Source organism: Numida meleagris, chromosome 26 (genome assembly GCF_002078875.1).
Source record: "Numida meleagris isolate 19003 breed g44 Domestic line chromosome 26, NumMel1.0, whole genome shotgun sequence".
In the NCBI taxonomy this organism is placed as follows: Eukaryota; Metazoa; Chordata; class Aves; order Galliformes; family Numididae; genus Numida; species Numida meleagris.
In genome coordinates this window covers 4,416,842-4,435,490 of record NC_034434.1, presented here as the reverse complement: position 1 = coordinate 4,435,490, position 18,649 = coordinate 4,416,842, and the positions used below count along the sequence as shown (strand labels likewise).

General features: G+C 64.5%; 2 protein-coding genes across 5 annotated transcripts in view; both read left to right on the top strand.

Annotated features, from left to right (window-relative positions):
- STAT5B (signal transducer and activator of transcription 5B) lies at positions 207 to 13,642 on the top strand. Of its 4 annotated transcripts, none has more exons than XM_021377915.1 (19): positions 207 to 2,732; positions 8,175 to 8,312; positions 8,407 to 8,563; positions 8,637 to 8,726; positions 8,937 to 9,111; positions 9,181 to 9,311; positions 9,385 to 9,536; positions 9,601 to 9,756; positions 9,829 to 10,008; positions 10,103 to 10,190; positions 10,341 to 10,463; positions 10,637 to 10,729; positions 10,858 to 11,064; positions 11,391 to 11,485; positions 11,552 to 11,682; positions 11,947 to 12,117; positions 12,274 to 12,325; positions 12,631 to 12,738; positions 12,808 to 13,642. In XM_021377915.1, the coding sequence occupies exons 2-19, from the start codon at positions 8,185 to 8,187 to the stop codon at positions 12,932 to 12,934; spliced, it is 2,364 nt and encodes a 787-aa protein (XP_021233590.1). In that variant the 5' UTR covers positions 207 to 2,732; positions 8,175 to 8,184; the 3' UTR covers positions 12,935 to 13,642. The 4 variants fall into 4 exon arrangements, with proteins under 4 accessions (XP_021233590.1, XP_021233589.1, XP_021233591.1 ...); XM_021377914.1 differs by having other exon boundaries at positions 207 to 5,008; XM_021377916.1 differs by having other exon boundaries at positions 207 to 8,312; positions 11,947 to 12,102.
- Positions 14,125 to 18,649, top strand: part of GHDC (GH3 domain containing) — a 15,549-nt gene continuing 11,024 nt past the window's right edge. Inside the window, exons 1-7 of the mRNA XM_021377923.1 lie at positions 14,125 to 14,491; positions 14,579 to 14,709; positions 14,790 to 15,366; positions 15,477 to 15,666; positions 15,738 to 15,809; positions 15,916 to 16,049; positions 16,146 to 16,234. Coding sequence (XP_021233598.1) covers positions 14,254 to 14,491; positions 14,579 to 14,709; positions 14,790 to 15,366; positions 15,477 to 15,666; positions 15,738 to 15,809; positions 15,916 to 16,049; positions 16,146 to 16,234 — 1,431 coding nt within the window. The 5' untranslated portion in view covers positions 14,125 to 14,253. The remainder of the gene's footprint in view (positions 14,492 to 14,578; positions 14,710 to 14,789; positions 15,367 to 15,476; positions 15,667 to 15,737; positions 15,810 to 15,915; positions 16,050 to 16,145; positions 16,235 to 18,649) is intronic.

The following is an 18,649-nucleotide window of genomic DNA, read 5'->3' as shown; positions in this document are numbered from 1 at the left end:
GGGGCGGCCCCGGGCGGCCGGAACGGGCCGTGCAGCGCCGCGCTCTCTCCGGGTCGGGCCGGGGGCGACGCGTCGGGCAGCTGCGGGGGGCGGCCGCGCGAAGGCGCCGTCGGGGCTGGAGGGGGCGATTGGCTCTGTCGGTTTGTTTTGGTTGTGGTCGATTCGTTTTGCCTTTTTTGTTGTTTTAGTTTGCTTTTTTTTTTGGGGGGGGGGGGTGTAATTTCTTTTATAATTATTTTTCTCCTCCCTTCAGTAAATATTTTGGGTGTTTCGTAACCCGCAGCGGACGAACGCAACTTGGCGGCGGGGCCCGGCGCTGAGGCCCGCGGCCTCGCTGCTCTCCCTTGGGACGGGGACGGGAGCGGCAGCCCCGGGGCCGGCAGGTGCGGGCCGGGCCGTGCTCACGCCCTCGGGGTTGCGCGGACTTTGCGCGACCGCTGCGCGGAGCCACCGCGCATCCCGAGGCAGGGAGCGGAGGAGCCCGGGGCTGGGGGGCTGATCGTGGGGCTGCTCCGGGGGGAGCTCCGAAAGTGCTCACAGAGCGCTGGGCACGGTGCCGTGCGGGGACCCTGGCACACCGCTGGGTCCTCAGCAGCATGGGCTCTGTGCTGGGCAGAATTGAGGCGTGGTGGTAAAGAAATCCCTCATCCAATGCTGCCCTGCATGGCAGTGCTGGTGGCCGTTCAGCCAACCCGCTTGCCGGCCGGTGCTGCGCAGGGCTGATTACGACCCATCAGAGCGAGAGCCACCACCTGTCCGCCGCCGTACGGAGCTGTCAGGGCTGCGAGCTCGTGCCAGGCAGGGCGAGCTGGGTGCCCCCGGGTGCCAGCACCGGGCCTGGTGAGGGTTGTGCCAAAGGGCCCCCACCTTGTCCAGGAGCACTCCACAGTGTGGGGTGGGAGGTGGCACCCCAAGGTGCGATGCGGGGCAGTGCTCACTGACAGCAGGACGCGGCTCAGGATGTCCCCATCAGCCCATGCAGGACTGGGCCCTTTGGAGCACGGAGAATGGAGCAGAGCTGCGGTGCTACCCAGCCCCGGTGCTTTGGGGGAATGTGGGCTGCACCCTGAGATGCCACTGACACTTGTTGATGCCCCTGGGAAGCGTGGAGGGTGCAGGCAGGTGTGTGTCTTGCTGGCAGCGCGGTGCGGGCTGCCCTGGTCTGCGAGATGCCCATGGCCCTGCAGCATGGAGCTGCATGAGCCCCGGCATTGCCCCCTGCGGGGCACTGGGTGCTGGGCAGCACTGCAGGTACCCGTGAGCAGCCCGGCTTCAGGCTGCGCTGTGCTCACACCATCACGGCGATCCTGCACCTCAAGGTGCTGTGGGCCTGGGTGGGTTTCGGGGATGTCTGCTCACCTGCCCATAGTGGGGCTGCAGCGAGCATGGGGGCTCCTGGAGCTGTTGGGATCGTGTCTGAAATGCTGTGGCTCCTGAGGCCCAGGTGTGAGGATGGAGAGCATCGCCGTGCGTTGTGCCGGGAGGGGAACGCTGTGCTGTGGTGCGGCAGGAGGAGCCGGCTCCCATCCAGAAGTGCAGGCAGTTTGTCCTGGGGGGCACGTGCTGGATGCTGCTGTCACCAGCTCCGCGTTCCATGGCTTATCCTACGGTGCTTGGCCCCTAGCAGTTGATTCTTTGGTGTGCCCGCCTCGTCCCTGTGCAGTGCAGTGTCGATGCTCCGGGGCGGGACGCGGCCCCCAGGGATACTCTCCCAGCTGCTCAGGGATGGGGAGTGGCTCAGTGCTGGGGTTGACACGGAGTGTTTGTGGGACCTCCCCTCCTTCTGCAGGGGAAGTGCTGACTCCAAACGGGCTGCGAGGGCTTTGCCGTGGGGTTTCCCAGCTCTCTCTCGAGTGATAGCAAAACCCAGATACACTGCGTGCGAAAAATCCCTTCTCCTTGTGCTCCTGCAGCGCGTGGGCGGCCGGCGGCGAGCGGTGACTGTGCCGCGCCGCATACAGTAAAGTGGCCCCAGTAGCTGGGAAATGACTTTCTGGTTTGCGAGGAATTACTGTAAAGCTCAGAGACCTCACGGCAGTGCCCGGGATCGGGCGGGGTGCCCGCTTTGCGGGGCTCCGTGCCCCTGCCTGACCGGGGGGGGCTGGCACCGCTCCTGCTCCCCCCAGCAGGGCTGGGATCGGGGCCGGGGTCGGACTGCGCTCCGGCCCCTGTGTCGCTCCGGCTGCTGCCTTGGTTCAGCTGCCCCCGGCTCCGCGTGCTCCGGGTGAAGCGGACTCGACAGCTGTAGTGCGGCGGTGGCGTGCCTTTCCTTTCATGGGGTGTCTATTTTGCAACCCCCAAGTGTTTTGATCCCGGGAGAAGGGGGGCGGGGGTGTTTACCCGGGCACCGCGTGTCCGGCGCGGGGCCGCGAGCTGCGCTGGGCATGGCTGAATGTTACAGGCAGCCACAGTTCTAGCAACATCTGCTGGCTGATAAAAGGTACGTTGCCGTGAACTGCTTCTCCCTGCCTCGTTGGGAAATGTCGAGGGGGAGGCAGGCGTGTGAGCGCGGCTTCCTGGCCGATAGGGGAGAGCTGACTTGCTGATAAAGCAGAATCCTCCCATCTCGCTGCACCAGAGGGCTGGCAGCGTTCTCTCCCCGCTGCGCGCCGCTCTGTGCTGCCGGCGATGCGCTGCTGCCCGGCCCCGGCCCCGCACCGCGGCTCTGCCGGCCGGAATGCCGCAGCCGCTGTAACGCGCTCGCGACGTGCTCCTCGCTCAAGCAGTCGCTGGTGAGTTTTGCAATCTCCATTTTTCGCTGTAACTTTTTGTCTTCCTGTTGTTGTGATATGTAAATACCGGGTTCTAGCGCGGCTCTGCCCGGGGAGGGAATTGGGGAAAAGGCTGACGCCGGCTCTGTGCTCCGCGTGCTCCGCTGCCGCCTGCAAAGCTCTCAGCGGAGGATAGGCAGCTCTGCTTGTGGAACATCCCAGCGCCGGCATGGGCTAAAGTACAGCTGTAAAATGATCCCTGTCCTGTGTGTTGCTGTTAAAACGCAGCTCTGGCTCCTCTGGGCTCCATGGCACAGCTGCCTCGGCCTGGCACGCTCCTTTTATAAACCCATTACTCACCCTGTGCTCCTGGAAACGTGGTGGTGGGGGAACGGTGGTGCGGGGCGTGGGGTGGCCCCCCCCGCTGCTGCTCCCCATCGGTGCGCAGGCAGAAGCCGCAGCGCAGGACCCCGCCAATTCCCCCCTGTGTCTGTGGGCTCCGTGGGCTCTGGAAATGTGAGAGCCAACGCTGCATCCTGTGCCACCGCACGAGGGACCTGTGGCCCTGGGTGCCGATCTGAACGAGAACTGTCCTGGCAGACGGCCGTCTTTGAGCTGTTTATTCCCATTCCCTCTGTCCGCTTCCTGGGCGTTCGTGTTCCCCCCTCCCTGCAGCAGGGTCTGCTCTGTCTGCCCGCCCGGCTCTGATGCAGCCAGGTGCTCTGCGGTGCAGATGTGCCAGCTCTGCCAGGACCTGGGGCAGGTGACGGTGCCCCGCTGGCTCCTGCTGGGATGGAGCAGTTGGTTCCTGCGCTGCCCCGCATGGGCTCCGCTCTGCAAATCCAGCTTGGAGGTGAATGGATTAGTGCGATTGTGCGCGCTCACTGAGGCATGCCAGATAAAATGAAATTGTGTCTCCAGACCCAAATCGGGGCTAATTCGATGCTGTGATGAGTTTAATCCCCACATCCTCCCACCCAGCCCAGCTCCTGGGCAGGGATTAGCGGCGTGCCCGGGGCCGGCGTGGTGCTGCGTCCCCAGGAGGTGTTGGCTGAGCTCTTGCGGTGCTGTGTGCGTCGGGGAAGGACCGCACGTGGTCGGAGGGACAGGGCCGCGCTGCAGGGGGCGGGAGCTGCCGTCAGCCCCTGGATTCGAGGGATTTCGCTGGGATTTCAGTGGGTATTTTGGTGGTTTGGTTTTTACGTAGGCTGCTGCGCCTCTGTGGTTGTAAGGGAAAATCTGAAGGGGGAGACACGAATTCCCAAAGCCTCAAGTGCCAGAGGGCAAATAACAATGAATGTTGATGACTCTGATTAACATTACGTGCGGGCACTCCTGCTGGCCCCGGGTTGGTGCCAGGCAGCAGATGCAGCGCCTATCCCTGCCCATGCAGGACACACACACACCGCCCTCCCCGCGGTGCTGCCGGGCTCTGCTCGGGGTTCCCCTGTTCCTGCGCTGCTGCAAGTTCTCCATTTTGGCTCCCGACACTGCAGGGCCGCGTGGCCCCTGCCGGATGGGAGAGCCCAGAGCAGGCACCGCACCTCTGCCCGGCGGCTGCTGGGGAGGAAATACTGAATTTCCCCCCCATCACTGCCCGACTGTGAGTGCCAGCGGTGCCCTGGCATTCTGCTGCCCTGCTCCCCGGCGCAGTGTGGCAGGGGCTGATCCCAGTGCCTCCCTTGGTGCCACCGGGGCTGAGCCCTCGGCTGCTGCCGCTCTTCAGCACGAGACAAACCCCATCAAAGCACCGAGCTTCTAGAAGGAGCTCTCCTCCTGCACCCGCCACTGCCTCCACCTCACAGCCAAAAGCTGGAAACCACATGCGGGCTTAGAAGGGGCAAGCAGTGCTGATCCCAGCACAGCGGGTGCTCTGTGGGGAGCTTGGGGCAGGTGGGGGCTGGGGGCTCAGCCCCGATGCCGAGCAGAGCCACGGGGTGCAGGTGAGCAGAAACCCCCCGTGTCCATCCTCAGCGCTTCCCCCTGGGGGTGGGGTCCGAGGGGGCTCAGCCCCACAGGTCAAGGCTGTGTCCCGCTGTGGGGAGGTAGGAGGGATGAGGGTAGGAGTGCCATCCCTGTGCCCCCAGTTGCGCTGTGCAGGTGGTGGAAGGAAGCAGCCGGAGCACAGCGCTGCCCGGCTGCGCAGGCAGCTGACATTTTGGAAGGAAATAGCTGCTCTCAGCTCCTTCCTGTAGCACGCAGCCTGCAAAACGGCCGCGCCGGGACCCGGCTGTGCTGGCAGCGCCTGCCCAGAGCCACCACCGTGCTGCCCCGGAGGCTGCAGCGGGCAGACCCCGGTGAGTACGGACCCGGGATGAGTATGCAGATGGGGGATGGCACCCAGCCCGCTCTGCCGGCCCCATGCCGCGGAGGAGCCAGGAACCGTGCCTGGGGCTCTCTGAGCCCAGGGTGGCCATGGGCTCCGGGGCCCTTTGGGTGCACACAGAGCCCTTTGTGTCTGCAGGGCAGGATGCAGTGCGTGGCGGCCACTTGCGAGGTGAAGGGGCTGAGCTGGGGTGGCACTGGGGGGAGCTCAGATGAGATGGGCAGCCTGGGGGCTGTGTGCATCCCCGGTGTGGTGCAGGGGTAGCACATGGGTGTCTGTGTGGGGGAACTGGCGCCATCCATGTGCCAAGCAGTCGCTGCTGGCTGCCGACATCGCTTCTCCCAGAGTCAGTGGGATGGGGCCGGATCCAGCCCTGGATGGGACCTGGTGTGGAGCTGCCCTTCTCTGTGGGACATGGGTCCCCTCTGTGGCACAGTGCTCCCCTGGCAGCACTGACCCACAGGGTGCACGGGATCCGGCCCCGTGGCCACCGGTGAGGCTGTCTCTGACCTGGAAGGGATCGTGGGCTCCCAGAGGTGCTGGGAAACCACGTGTCTGTGTGTTTACTGTGGCGAGTGCAGGGCTGCTATGGAGCTGGCACCGCAGCTGTAGCGTCGGGGCGGGTGGGGGCTGCTCCCTGCTGGGAGGAAACTGCACCCAGACCCCCCTGCTTGCGGCTGGGGGAGCACCAGGCACAGGGCAGTGTGAGCGCTGCTGTGGCAGAGGGGCTGTATGGGGCAGGAGCAGCCACAGCCCTTTGGTGTGCTCCCCCCCAGCGCTTTACCTGGCTCTTCAGGGCGCAGGGGGGTACGGGGGCTGCAGTCAGTGGGTGTACTGGTATGACAACAGGGGCCATCCCTGGAGGGGTTGTGCATTGCAAGTGTCATGTGAGAGCCCCGCAGGCATTCTGCAGCTGTGCATTGCGAGCATCCTGCAAGCGTCCCAGGGCTATGTGCCATGAGCATCTTGCGAGCACCCCACATCTGTGTGCGAAAAGCATCCTACAGCATCTCATGAGCATCCTGCAAGCATCCCGCACTCAGCTGGAGCCAGCTCGCCTGGGGGCAGCGGCCCTTGGGCAGGTGCTGCCCGTGCTGAGGCTGTGCCATGCTCCCTGCACACAGGATCGTGCCTGCCAGCCTCGCCCTATGAGACATTTCCCTCCTTTTGTCTACTCGCCGCTGGGCTGTGGCTTTCCTGCAGCTCATGGCTGGAGCTGGCTGCCAGCCTGCCGCTGTGCCTGGGCAGCTCTGGGACTGCCAATGGTGGCTGTGACCACAGCCCATCCCCACTGCAGCCCCGACTGGGTCCCTTGGCCACCCCCAGACTCAGGGGGGCTCCCAGCTCCCTCATGTTGCTGCCTTGAGCCCTCTAGGGAACCTGCTTTGTGTGTGTTTCACCCATTTTGCAGCCGGTTTGGTAATGTCAATTGGGCAGTGGAGCTACTGGCTGCAGAAGCACCTCCACCCCTTCAGTCCTGCCAGGCTCCCCTCCCCAGTCTGTCCCCACTGTCCCCCTCCATGACAATTGTGCTGCCGTGTGTGCAGCATTGCAAGCACTAAGTCACCGGCAGGCAAGTTGCTGTGGCTTGTTGAGTTGCTGCTGGTTAACCAAGCTGTGGTAATGGGTGGGATTATAGCTCGCTGCCAGGACTAACTAAATGCAAAGTAGCTTAAACCACTGCAATTATCTGTCTCTTGCAATTGTTTGGGCGTGCATGTGGCTGACTGCTGCAGCTGACCCTGATGCTGCTGGAGGAGGATGGTGCCAACCCTGGATCCGACTGAGGCACGGGCTGCTGGGGCTGTGTCCTCAGGATGCAGGAGCAGGATGGGATGGGGATGGGATGGGGATGGCGATGTGGCACCAGAGGTTTCTGCATCTTTTGGGAACGTCTGCTGTGCTCGTGGCCGGCTCCCATGGCGGGGCAGCTCCATGCGCAACGACAAGGCTGCAGCAGCTGCAGCACGGTGCTGCCTGCTGGAGCTCCGGTGCCATGCAGCTCCCGGGGAGGTTCCCCAGCCTGCGGGTGAGGCAGAAAACAAGCGGTGTGGAGAAACGCCCGTGGCTGCATCGGTGATGCTTTGCTTTGGCTGCGGGTTTCGTGTCAGCGCCCATGGAGCGCGTTTCAGGGCTGTCCTGCGTCCCCCCCCACAGCGCTCCCGTTCCGCCCACCATTCCCACAGCGATGTTCCCAGCTCCTGCTCTAAGGGCTGAGCCTTTTGTGCGCCCTAACGGTGAGCTGACCGCAGCGGCAGATTAATACTTGTTGCTTAACAACCCATTGAAGTGGAGTAGGAAGTGTTCTGCTGCTGTAAGATGGAATATATCACCATTTTCTTGAGAGGAGGAGCAACATTTGTTTGTTCTTTTGTCCGTGCTGATGTTTCAGTGCTGGGCCTGGGCTGCTCCCGGGGTTTCATCCCTTCCTGGCGCAGTAAAACCATTCCTGGCATCCTTTGCAGCTCTGCCAGCGGCGGCATTTCCATCAGTGCCTCTTATCAATTGTCAGCAATTGCTAACTGCCCGCCTGTGCCTTGCTATCGGCCTTCCCCCTGTACCCTTTTCCTCATTGCTTTCTGTTTTTATTGCCTCCCCCAGGCCCTCCTTACCAGCAGAATTTCTAGCTCACTGTCTCTTCTGTGAATGGGGAAATGTTCCTTGCTTTTTATAAGGGAAAAAATCATTTTTAGCCAACTCGGTTATTGTTCCTCTTCCTGTGTGGGATGGGGAGCAGGGGAAAGGTCTGGCACTGGGTAGGTGCCGTCTCTCTGCAGTCCTGGCTCTGTTTGCTGCGTGCGTGGCTGCTCCCTGCCAGTGGGGATGCCAGGGCCGCGTTCCTGCATCCAGAACATGTGATACTGGGGCCACTGGGGCTGCTCGGCCCTCCTGACACTGGTGCTCCTCGCCAGCCCTCAGCCCTCACTTCCCTGACCCTGAGCCCATGGTGCAGCAAAGGGAAATGGCAGCAACGTGTCCAAGGCAGCAGAGCCATTCGTGGGTGCCTCCGAGCTCTCCGATGGCTTTTCCTAGAAAGGAGCGGTGACACAGAGCCGAGATCCCCCTGTCCCCTCGGGGTGGCTCTGGGGGTGCCCGGTGCGGGGTCTCCGCGCGGTGCTGACGCTGTGTCCCCGCAGGTGGTGAGCCATGGCGGTGTGGATCCAGGCGCAGCAGCTCCAGGGCGAAGCCCTGCGGCAGATGCAGGCGCTCTATGGGCATCACTTCCCCATCGAGGTGCGGCACTACCTGTCGCAGTGGATCGAGAGCCAGGCGTGGTGAGTCAGCCTGCACCGAGCCCCGCGGCACCGTGCTGCCCCGCTGCCATCGTTCTCACTCCCCCGCTGCCATTGCTCTGTCGCACCCCCCAAGGGACTCCATCGACCTCGACAACCCCCAGGAGAACGTGAAGGCGACGCAGCTGCTGGAGGGGCTGATCCAGGAGCTGCAGAAGAAGGCGGATCACCAAGTGGGTGAAGATGGCTTCCTGCTGAAGATCAAGCTGGGGCACTATGTCACGCAGCTGCAGGTGAGTAGGGGGCTGCGGTGGGGCGACTGGGGTTCCCTGCCCCGCACCCGGCTCAGCTGGCATCTCTGTGCAGAACACGTATGACCGGTGCCCCATGGAGCTGGTGCGCTGCATCCGGCACATCCTCTACCATGAGCAGAGGCTGGTGCGGGAGGCGAACAACGTGAGTGGGGCTGCGGGCGTCACCAGCGCAGGGTGAGGGAATGGGTCCTGCAGGGTGGGGGTGCGGGGGTCTCCATCATCAGGGTGATGGAGAGGGAATGGGGAGGTGCTCGTTGCCCTGGAGCTGTCGGCGGGGATGGGGAGGGTCCCTTTGTCCCCCAGCACCCAGAGGGGATCCCTGGCCGCACTGAGTGCTCCTGTGCCCGCGTAGAGCCCCTCGCCCGCCGGCGCCCTGGTGGACGCCATGTCGCAGAAGCACCTCCAGATCAACCAGACCTTCGAGGAGCTGCGGCTCATCACACAGGACTCAGAGAACGAGCTGAAGAAGCTGCAGCAGACACAGGAGTACTTCATCATCCAGTACCAGGAGAACATGCGCCTGCAAGGTGCCTGAGGGGCTGGGGGGGGCACAGGGCTGGGTGCTGGCCGTGCCCTAACGCTGTCCCCATCCCCAGCCCAGTTCTCCCAGCTCTCCCAGCTGGGTCCCCAGGAGCGCCTCTCACGGGAGACGACACTGCAGCAGAAGAAGGCGTCGCTGGAGGCCTGGCTGCACCGGGAGGCGCAGACACTACAGCAGTACCGCGTGGTGAGTGCCGGGGGGTGTCCCCACACCGACTGTGTGCTGCCCCTGCGCGCTGTGACGCCGTCCTGCCCGACAGGAGCTGGCTGAGAAGCACCAGAAGACGCTGCAGCTGCTGCGCAAACAGCAGACGACAATCCTGGACGATGAGCTGATCCAGTGGAAGCGGCGGCAGCAGCTGGCAGGCAACGGCGGCCCCCCCGAAGGCACCCTGGACGTGCTGCAGACCTGGTGGGTGCTGGTGGGAGGGGGGAGCTGGGTCCCCGCGGTGGGTGCTGAGCCTGCTGCCCCCCAGGTGCGAGAAGCTGGCAGAGATCATCTGGCAGAACCGGCAGCAGATCCGGCGTGCCGAGCACTTGTGCCAGCAGCTGCCCATCCCTGGCCCCGTGGAGGAGATGCTGTCAGAGCTGAACGGCACCATCACCGACATCATCTCCGCCCTGGTCACCAGGTAGGGGGGCAGCTTTGGGGGGTGGGGGGCATTTTGGGCTCCTCTGCCCACCTGACTCTCTGCCCCTCCCAGCACCTTCATCATTGAGAAGCAGCCTCCCCAGGTGCTGAAGACGCAGACCAAGTTTGCAGCCACCGTGCGGCTCCTGGTGGGGGGGAAGCTGAACGTGCACATGAACCCCCCCCAGGTGAAGGCCACCATCATCAGCGAGCAGCAAGCCAAGGCCCTGCTGAAGAACGAGAGCACCCGCAAGTAATGCCTGAGGGGCTGGGACTGGGGGCACAGAGGCAGTGGGGTCAGGGGGTGCGAGGGGCTGCTGCCATCCTGACCCCCTGCCCCCATGCAGTGAGAGCAGCGGGGAGATCCTCAACAACTGCTGTGTGATGGAGTACCACCAGGCCACCGGGACGCTCAGCGCACACTTCCGCAACATGGTGAGAGCCGGCGCTCCCATGCGTGGTGTCTCTGCCCACACCGTGCGCCCTGTGCTCACCATTTATGTTGTCATCCGTGCTGCATCCCTCCTGTGCTCACCCCTTGTGTCCCATGTGTCCACCTCGTGCTCACCGCTCATGTCCCCGCAGTCCCTGAAGCGGATCAAGCGCTCGGACCGCCGCGGCGCTGAGTCAGTGACGGAGGAGAAGTTCACCATCCTCTTTGAGTCGCAGTTCAGTGTCGGTGGCAACGAGCTGGTCTTCCAGGTGAAGGTAAAGCTATTGGCCATGGGCAAGCTGTGGGCGCCGTGCCCACACTGTGGGGCCGGAGCTATGGGACAGAGATGGGGTGTGTATTTGGGGTGTGGGTGTGGGAGGTGGTGGGAGTTCCCACCCCATAGCCACGTCCCATCTCAACTCTGTGCCGTTGTCCTTCCTGCCGGCAGACGCTGTCCCTGCCCGTGGTGGTGATCGTGCATGGCAGCCAGGACAACAACGCCACGGCCACTGTGCTCTGGGACAACGCGTTTGCAGAGCCCGTGAGTAGCGCTGCTGCAGGGAACCGGGTGGGCTCCATCCACCCCGAGCTGCAGAGCAGGGCTGCCTGGTGGGGATGTGCTCGGGGTCGGGTGGTGGCCATACTGACGCTGTGCCGTGTCCTCCCCAGGGCCGCGTGCCCTTCGCCGTGCCCGACAAGGTGCAGTGGCCGCAGCTCTGCGAGGCGCTCAACATGAAGTTCAAGGCGGAGGTGCAGAGCAGCCGTGGGCTGACGAAGGAGAACTTAGTGTTCCTGGCGCAGAAGCTCTTCAACAGCACCAGCTCCCACCTGGAGGATTACAGCAGCACCACGGTGTCATGGTCCCAGTTCAACCGGGTGAGCGGGTGCTCCGTGTGCCAGGATGGGCTTGGCTGCACTGAGGTGCCAGCACTTATGCCCATAGAGAGCTGCTGTGTGTTGGATCAGTGCAAAACCCAGCCAGGTGTTGGCTGCAGCGGTGCAGGAGGTATTGCCCTCCATGTCTGGGGGCTGCAGCTGTGTTCTGTGTCCCTGGGGGTCACTGCTGGTGCTCCCTGGGCTGTGCTGTGCGGCACTGTGGTATGAGGGCTGCTGGGTGCCTGGCTCTGCAGCGTCCATCCTGGTCTCCGCCATGTGCCATGTGTTTGGAAGCAGGAGCGCTCATTTTTTGGGGCTTTCCACAGGAAAACCTGCCCGGCAGGAACTACACCTTCTGGCAGTGGTTTGACGGCGTGATGGAGGTGCTGAAGAAGCATCTGAAGCCGCACTGGAACGATGGGTAAGAGCCCTCCTGCTGCGTGCGCCTGGCCCCGCACCGCCCGCCTGACGCCCTCGCTCTGCCTAGGGCCATTCTGGGCTTCGTCAACAAGCAGCAGGCGCACGACCTACTCATCAGCAAGCCCGACGGCACCTTCCTGCTGCGCTTCAGTGACTCGGAGATCGGTGGCATCACCATCGCCTGGAAGTTTGACTCCGGTGAGTGCAGCCCCCGCTGCTCCCATGTTCCATGTCCCCATCTGGGCTCCTTCAGCACCTCCTGTCTGTCCACTTGGCACCAGCACCACCGGGCACGTGCCTGCAGCTCCCCTTAGCTCCCCCCGGCTCCTGCTTTCTGGCACGCAGCATTTTGTCCCCAGATGTTGCAAGGGGAGGGAAAAAACTCAGGAAGCGATGCTGGATTTTCGGCACAGTCTCAGGCTCACCCCAGGCATCATTGCGGTCCTCGCTCTTGTCTTCCAGCTGAGAGGATGTTCTGGAACCTGATGCCTTTCACCACCAGGGACTTCTCTATCCGCTCGCTGGCCGACCGCCTCGGGGACCTCAGTTACCTCATCTACGTGTTCCCCGACCGGCCCAAGGACGAGGTCTTCTCCAAGTACTACACGCCGGTTCTCTGTGAGTCCACGCCAGGTAGCGCTGCCCTTCACCCCTCACGCATCACTCCTCTGTGCCTCCCCTGGGGGGGCCTGGGCTCGCCAGCACATCCAGCCCTGGGGGACCCCACCCCTCTGCAGGTGTGCAGTGTGCCAGCAGCTCTGCACCTCAGCGCTGCCTTCTTTCCTCTAGCTAAAGCTGTGGATGGGTACGTGAAGCCACAGATCAAGCAAGTTGTGCCAGAGTAAGTGCGAGTGTGCGGGGTCCCGTGGGTTCATCCCTGCCATGCTGGTCTGGGTAGCTCCCAGCCACAGTGCCCTGCTGGCCACATTGGTGCTGGGGATGAGCAGCACATAGTGCACAACAGCAAAGGGTTCTGTGCTCCCCTGGAAGCCCAAATCTCCCCATGGCCAACAGGGCTGGGACCCTGCAGGTGGCTGCTGCTCATGGGGATTGGGATGGGGAGCGTGTGCAGGGTCGGGATCCCTGCTAGGAGGCGGTGAGCGTTCCCAGGACCCGCTCACCGCTCACCCACTCTCATCCCTGCAGGTTTGTGAGTGCATCAGGTGACGCCGTCCCTGGGGGGGCCACCTACATGGACCAGGCTCCGTCGCCGGCCGTCTGCTCCCACCCCCATTACAACATGTACACGCAGAAGTAGGTACCACGTCCCCGTCCCGCCTGCGGCCACCCTGGCCCCCACCCTCACCCCCTCACCTCCTGCAGCCCTGAGACCGTGCTGGACCCCGAGGGCGACTTCGACCTGGACGACACCATGGACGTGGCCCAGCACGTGGAGGAGCTGCTGCGGCGCCCCATGGACAGTCAGTGGATCCCCCACGCCCAGTCGTGACCGGCGGCCACGTGGCCCCACACTGGCCCCCAGCGCTGCGGGGACTGTGCCGTGTTTGTGTCTCTGTGCCCAGCCCGGGGGGCAGGCGGCCATGGGGGGGTTCTTGCCCCACAGATTTGCTCTGTGCTGTCCCAAAATGCAGGGTGGTGTCCAGCTCTTTGATGTTTATGCCCTTGTATAAAAGGCAGCGGATTTGTCGCATGGTTTTTCCTGTATGTTCCTTTTACAAGGCCCAGCTTCGGCTTTCCGCTTCTGCTCGCGCTGGTGCTGCCCCACTCCCCGCAGCCTCGGGGGGGGACCGGGGAGCCCCGGCCGCGGGTTCGCTTTCTGCAGTCGTCACTAAGGATGTACATGTGCGCATCGGTGTTCTATCGCAGTGACCCTGTTCCCCGGGCGGGGGGTGGCAGTCTGCAGTGTCAGGGTCCGCTCCGGGACCCCATCTCCTCCTCTGTCCCCGACGGCTGCGGAGCCTTCCGGCTCCAGGCGCGTCCCCTCCGTCCCCTCCGGCGCCGCTGCAACGGGGGGGGGGGGCGCGGTGGGGAGGGAGGAACCGCAGCGAGGGGCGGGCAGGAGGCGGCGGGGCGGGAAGGGGCCCCTCTTTTCCCCCCCCGGCCCGTCCCATCCGTGTCCCAGAACCTCTGGTTCCCTGGCGATGTTATTTTTCTACCACAGAGTAAATAAAGCACGGACTATTTTTGTAACACAAAAGCTCTGGGTTTCACGTGTGTCTCGGGGAGGGGGCAGCTCCCGGCCCCGCTCTGCCGGGGGGAAGGGGCCCCTCACCCGCACCCCTCGGGCTGGGGTCGGGGCTGCCCCCTGCCCCATTCACAGGGGTGAGGGGGAAGGAGGCTCGGGAGCTGCAGGCACTGCCCCGGGGCAAAGTAAAGCAAACCGAACTCCGCTGTTATTATTATTTTTTTTTTAATAAAAGGACCGCCCCGTGCCGAACGGTGCACATCGGGATGCGTTTGCTGTCGTTTTTTAATTGCGATTCTTTCCTCTGCTCGCGTCACCCCGTCGGGGTTGGGGAGGGGGTGGGAAGGGACTGTGTCTTTTTTTTTTTTTTAATAAAATGTAGAAGGGAGAAAACGAAAATAAACCCTGCGCTGGGGCGCAGAGGCGGAGCCGCCTTGTACTCATTTCCCCCCCCGGGGGGGAGGCAGCGGGCGGGCCCGGGCGCGCTCATTGCCCGTCATTTCTGCCGGAGCCGGAACAGCCGGGAGCGATCGAGGCCGGCCGGGCGGGGGGCAGCGGGAGCGCGGCGGGGCGGTGCTGGGGCCGCCGGGCGCGGGGATGCTGTTGGCCGCGCTCCAGGGGTGATGTTGGCCGCGGTCCCCGGGGTGATGTTGGCCGCGGTCCTCGCGCTGTTGGTGGCCGTGGCCGTGGCCGTGTGCGTGGTGCTGCCCTCCGCCCCGCCGCTGCGGCACCGCCTGCTCCGCGCCGCGTTGCTGCGGGCCTCGGGCTGGCAGCGGCGCCGCCTGGAGCTGCAGAGCACCGACGTGCGGCACGGGCAGGAGCGGCGGCTGCGGCGGCTGCTGCCCCCCGGCGCGGCCCCGGGTGAGCGGGGCGGGGAGAGGACGGCGGGGAGCGGGGAGCGGCGGGGAGCGGCGGGACGCCCTTCTGAGCCGCGCCGTCCGCCCGCAGAGTCCGACGCGTTCCGGGAGCGTCACCCGCCGAGCCCGTGCTGCGCTGACGGGGAGCGAGCGGAGCCGCTGCCGCCGCTGAGCCTCTGGGTCGTGCTGCGGAGCTGCTGGAGCGCCGAGCCCCCGCTGCAGGTAGCGAGGGGCTGCGGGGAGCGCGGTGCGGACGGCGCCCCGTGGCTTTGCCCTGCAGCCCCCCCGATCTCTCTGCACAGGGGGCCCTGCTCTACCTGCACGCCCTGCACGGCAGCTTCCCGCAGGCGCTGACGCTCCGCGGCACGGCCCTGCTGGGCTGGGCACCCGCTGCTCCCCGCGCCCCGGGGTTCTGCCCGCTGCCCACCCTGTACTGCACCCCCCCCGAGGCCGCCGCTCTGCCCCTGCGCTCTGCAGCCCTGCGGGTGCAGCTGCTCTTCGCCCTGCGGACACGTGCACTGCGCGTGCTGGAGGCCCGGCTGCCCAACGAGCTGCACGACGCGCTGGCGGTGCTGCGGGACGGCTGGGCCGAGCTGGCCCGTGACCTGGCGCTGGGCACACTGAGCCCCCAGCCCGGGCTGCCCGAGGAGGTGCGGGGCCGGCTGCAGGCGCTGCTGGTCCCTGACAGCGCGCGGGCGGCCGAGCTGCGGGCTGAGTGCGAGCGGGGCTTCGAGGGCATCGTGCGGCGCCTGTGGCCGCAGCTGCAGGTGGTGGTGGTGGGGACGGTGCGCGGCGGGGAGCGGCTCTACTGCGATGCCCTGCGCTGGGCGGCCTGCGAGGGGCTGCCCCTGTACTGCCCCTGGTACCGGGTGGCAGGAGGTGAGTGCCTGGGTGTGTGGCGTCCCTCCCGCAGGGATCGGTCATCTCTCTGAGCCCTGCGGAGGGGCTGAGGAGGGTGGTCTGGGGCTCACATGCCGCTCTCTGTCCAGCTCTGCTCGGTGTCAACCTGTGGCCAAAGGAGCCCACACCTCGCTTCGTGCTGTGCCCGGAGTGGGCATTTTGTGAGTTCCTGCCCTGCCCGGCTGACGAGCAGGAGCAGCGGCACACGGTGCTGCTGGGTGAGCTCTGGGAGGGACGCGAGTACACACTGATCCTCACCGCCCGGCCTGGAGAGTACAGGTGCTGCTGCTGCGGGTCTTGGGGGGGGCTGTGCACCCCTCCCCAGCCTCATGCCCCCACTGCCCGCACAGGTGCCGTGCTGGAGAGGTGCTGCGGGTGGCCGGCTTCCACAAGCAGTGCCCTGTGGTGGAGCCTGTGCGCAGGTGAGGTCACCCCAGCCCCGTGCCCCTCACCTTCAGGCAGGCTGTGGGGGTGCACGGTGCTGGTGGCACCCCCAGTGCAGGGTACCCAGACCTGCTGCGCCCACAGGGAGAGCCAAGCTCTGAGTGTGCGCGGCGAGAGCATCCCCGAGGAGCACTTCTGCCGCAGCCTGTGCCGCGCCGTGGGCATGTGGCCGGGTGCCCGCCTCATGGACTACATCTGCGTGGAGAGCACCTTGCTGGGTGAGCACTCCCAAGACATTCCTGTCACTGCCCCCCCTCCCCTCCCAGGAGCTGTGGGCTGCGGGTGGCTGTGACGTGCTGGTGGCACCACTGCAGGTGCCTCCTCAGGGGCCGGTGCCCCCCATTACGAGGTATTCGTGGAGCTGCGGGGCCTGCGGGACCTGTCCGAGGGGCAACGCCACAAGGTAAGGGGGTTTGGGGTTTGCTGGGAGCAGGCAGGGTGCAGATCTACTGCGCGCTCCCCACCCGCCCAGCCGCCACGCGGTGGCGGTGCTCGCCGGCAGCTGGATTCCTCCGGGACAGCTCTGCTGCTGTTGGCAGCAGGAGCCCGCAGGCTGCGCCCGTGGGGCTGCTGCACGCCGGGAGCCCCGCGAGCACGGAAGGCTTTTGGCGAAGGGGCTCCTTCCCCGTCGGGTATCAGAGCAGGGGCTCCGGGAAGCTCTCCGTTTTGGGGGATGGCGGCTGCTCCATAGGGAATACGGAGTTTTGGGAGGCGCGCTGGCAGCCCCCTCCTCTCTCTGCAGCTGGACCACTGCCTGCAGGAGGATTTCCCCATCTATAAATCGTTCCGCTTCAAGGGCAGCATCGGGCCCCTGCGCCTGCACCTGGTGGGGGCCGGGGCCTTTGCGCGGCTGCGGGAGGCCATGGGCTGCCCCGTCCCCATGCCCCGGGTGCTGCGGGAGGAGCGGCTGCTGGCCGTCATCCAGGGCGCTGTTATCTCCTAAGGGCAGCGCTGCGCTTTGCTTGGTGTCACCCGCCGGGCGCGGAGTGGGACTGGGGTGAGGGCACCCGATGGAATGGATGGAGCCAGCAGAGCCTGGCCCTTCTCAGGGCTCACTTCGGGCACAGGGTGGGGCTGCGGCTGCGGGTGGGCATCCCAGGGCCTTTCTGGACATGCCTTAGCCAAAGGTTGCCCCCATCAAGTGCCTCCAGACGCAGGGCAGCAGTGCCTGTGCCTTTCCCAAGGGTCACTTGGGGGTTCACAGCTGGTTGCCAGCACAGGGTAACAGCAGAAACCTCCCTGGGATTGGGGAGTCCTGGGGCCCTGCAGCTTTGTGTCCCCTGGTGTGGATGCCCTGGGCAGGGCGTGTGGTGGCAGCAGTGACAGCTGCCCCTCCGCAGCCCCAGCACGTGTCTGCTGATTTGGAAACAATCAGCTCCAGCAAGGGCTTTTTAAATGTGAAAACCAAAACAGATAAAAAAAAACAAAACCAAAAGCAAAAACAGATGCAAAATAAAAGAGGATTATCTCTCAAATATAAATAAAGGACAGCGCTCTGGGATTGATTTTTTTTATTTTATTTTTAATCCTCATTAAGAGATTTGTTGATGACAACCCTGACTCTCTGTTCTGATGAGAAGTTGCCTTTGTTATCCGCTCGCCTCAGTCCTGGGGAAGGGTCAGTCATGAATATTTAACCAGCCCAGCGTTTGTTCGGGGCTCTGGGAGTGTCTGCGGCCGTTGGTGCCTTTGAGGCACAAATGTACCAGGCGGGGGGAACTGGTCCTTTCCCTGCTTGTTAAGGTTTATTTTAAGGGCTACTGAGCCGTGGCGCTCGGAGAGCCTGCTGTGCACACAGCTGTTACCAGGGTGGGGGCAAGCAAGGCCGCTGGCAGAAGGCATTGTCTTAAACAAGGCAGGCATGAAGCATCCCCACAGTGCAGCCACCACCTCCTGCCAGGGATAGAAATGGTGCAAAGGCCCCCTCCCTCCCATGCCCTGCTGGAGATAAGCCTGGAGCAAAGTTCCTGTTGCAAGCAGGGAAGAAATTGTGTGGTGGGGGGAGTTTGGGGACCCTGAATATCCTGACAGGGACACTGGTGCTGGGCCAGCGTGCATCAGGTGTGCTCAGAGCTGTCAGGGTTGGGCGTTAGAGGAGGGCGGAGTTGGTGGGTGCTGGGTAAAGGCCTGAGGTGAAGCAGCTCTGTGCGGTGCTCCCAGCCCTCAAGTGCAGACATCTGTGAACTGAACATAGCCTGGGGATCCCCGTGGTGCATCGCATCCCATTGCTGTCCCACGCACACCCACAGCCCTTCCCCAGAGCCCCACTGTGCCCCACAGCAAAAACTTGAACCTTCCTGCTTGGACAAGCAGGCAGTGGGCTGGGTGCAGGCACCAGGCTGTGGGGTGCAAGGGCGACTTGAGCAGGATGCAGACAAGTTTTGGGTACAGGCTGCAGGGTGTGGCCTGGGTTTGGGTGCCAGGCTGCAGGATGCCTCAATGCAGGGTGCAAGGTGGTTTTGAGTAGCAAGCTAGAGGGTGCAAGGCTGATCTGAGTGCCAGGCCGCAGGATGCCAGTCTGGGTTTGAGCACCAGGATGCAGGATGCCAAGATGCAAGCTCGTTTTGGGTACCGGGCTGCAAGGTGCTGGTCAGGGTTGTGTACCAGGCTGCGGGCTGAGGTGTGGGTACCAGGATGTGGGCTCGGTTTAGGACCAGGCTGCAGGGTGCGGGCTTGGCCGCGGTCCCGGCGGTTTGGGGCGGCCACCAAGACCGCGCGCTGCGGCGCTGAGCGGAGGCTCGAAGGTGCCGGTACCGGTGCACGGCCGCGCTGTCACCGTGCGCCGTTGCAGCCCGGGGCGGGGGGGGTGGGCGCGCCG

Excerpts from the sequence above, each read along its gene's own strand:
- STAT5B (XM_021377915.1), top strand. The coding sequence starts at position 8,185 with ATGGCGGTGTGGATCCAGGCGCAGCAGCTCCAGGGCGAAGCCCTGCGG. Across the intron at positions 8,727-8,936 it reads TGGTGCGGGAGGCGAACAAC|AGCCCCTCGCCCGCCGGCGC; the intron begins GTGAGTGGGGCT and ends GTGCCCGCGTAG. Across the intron at positions 12,326-12,630 it reads ATCAAGCAAGTTGTGCCAGA|GTTTGTGAGTGCATCAGGTG; the intron begins GTAAGTGCGAGT and ends TCATCCCTGCAG.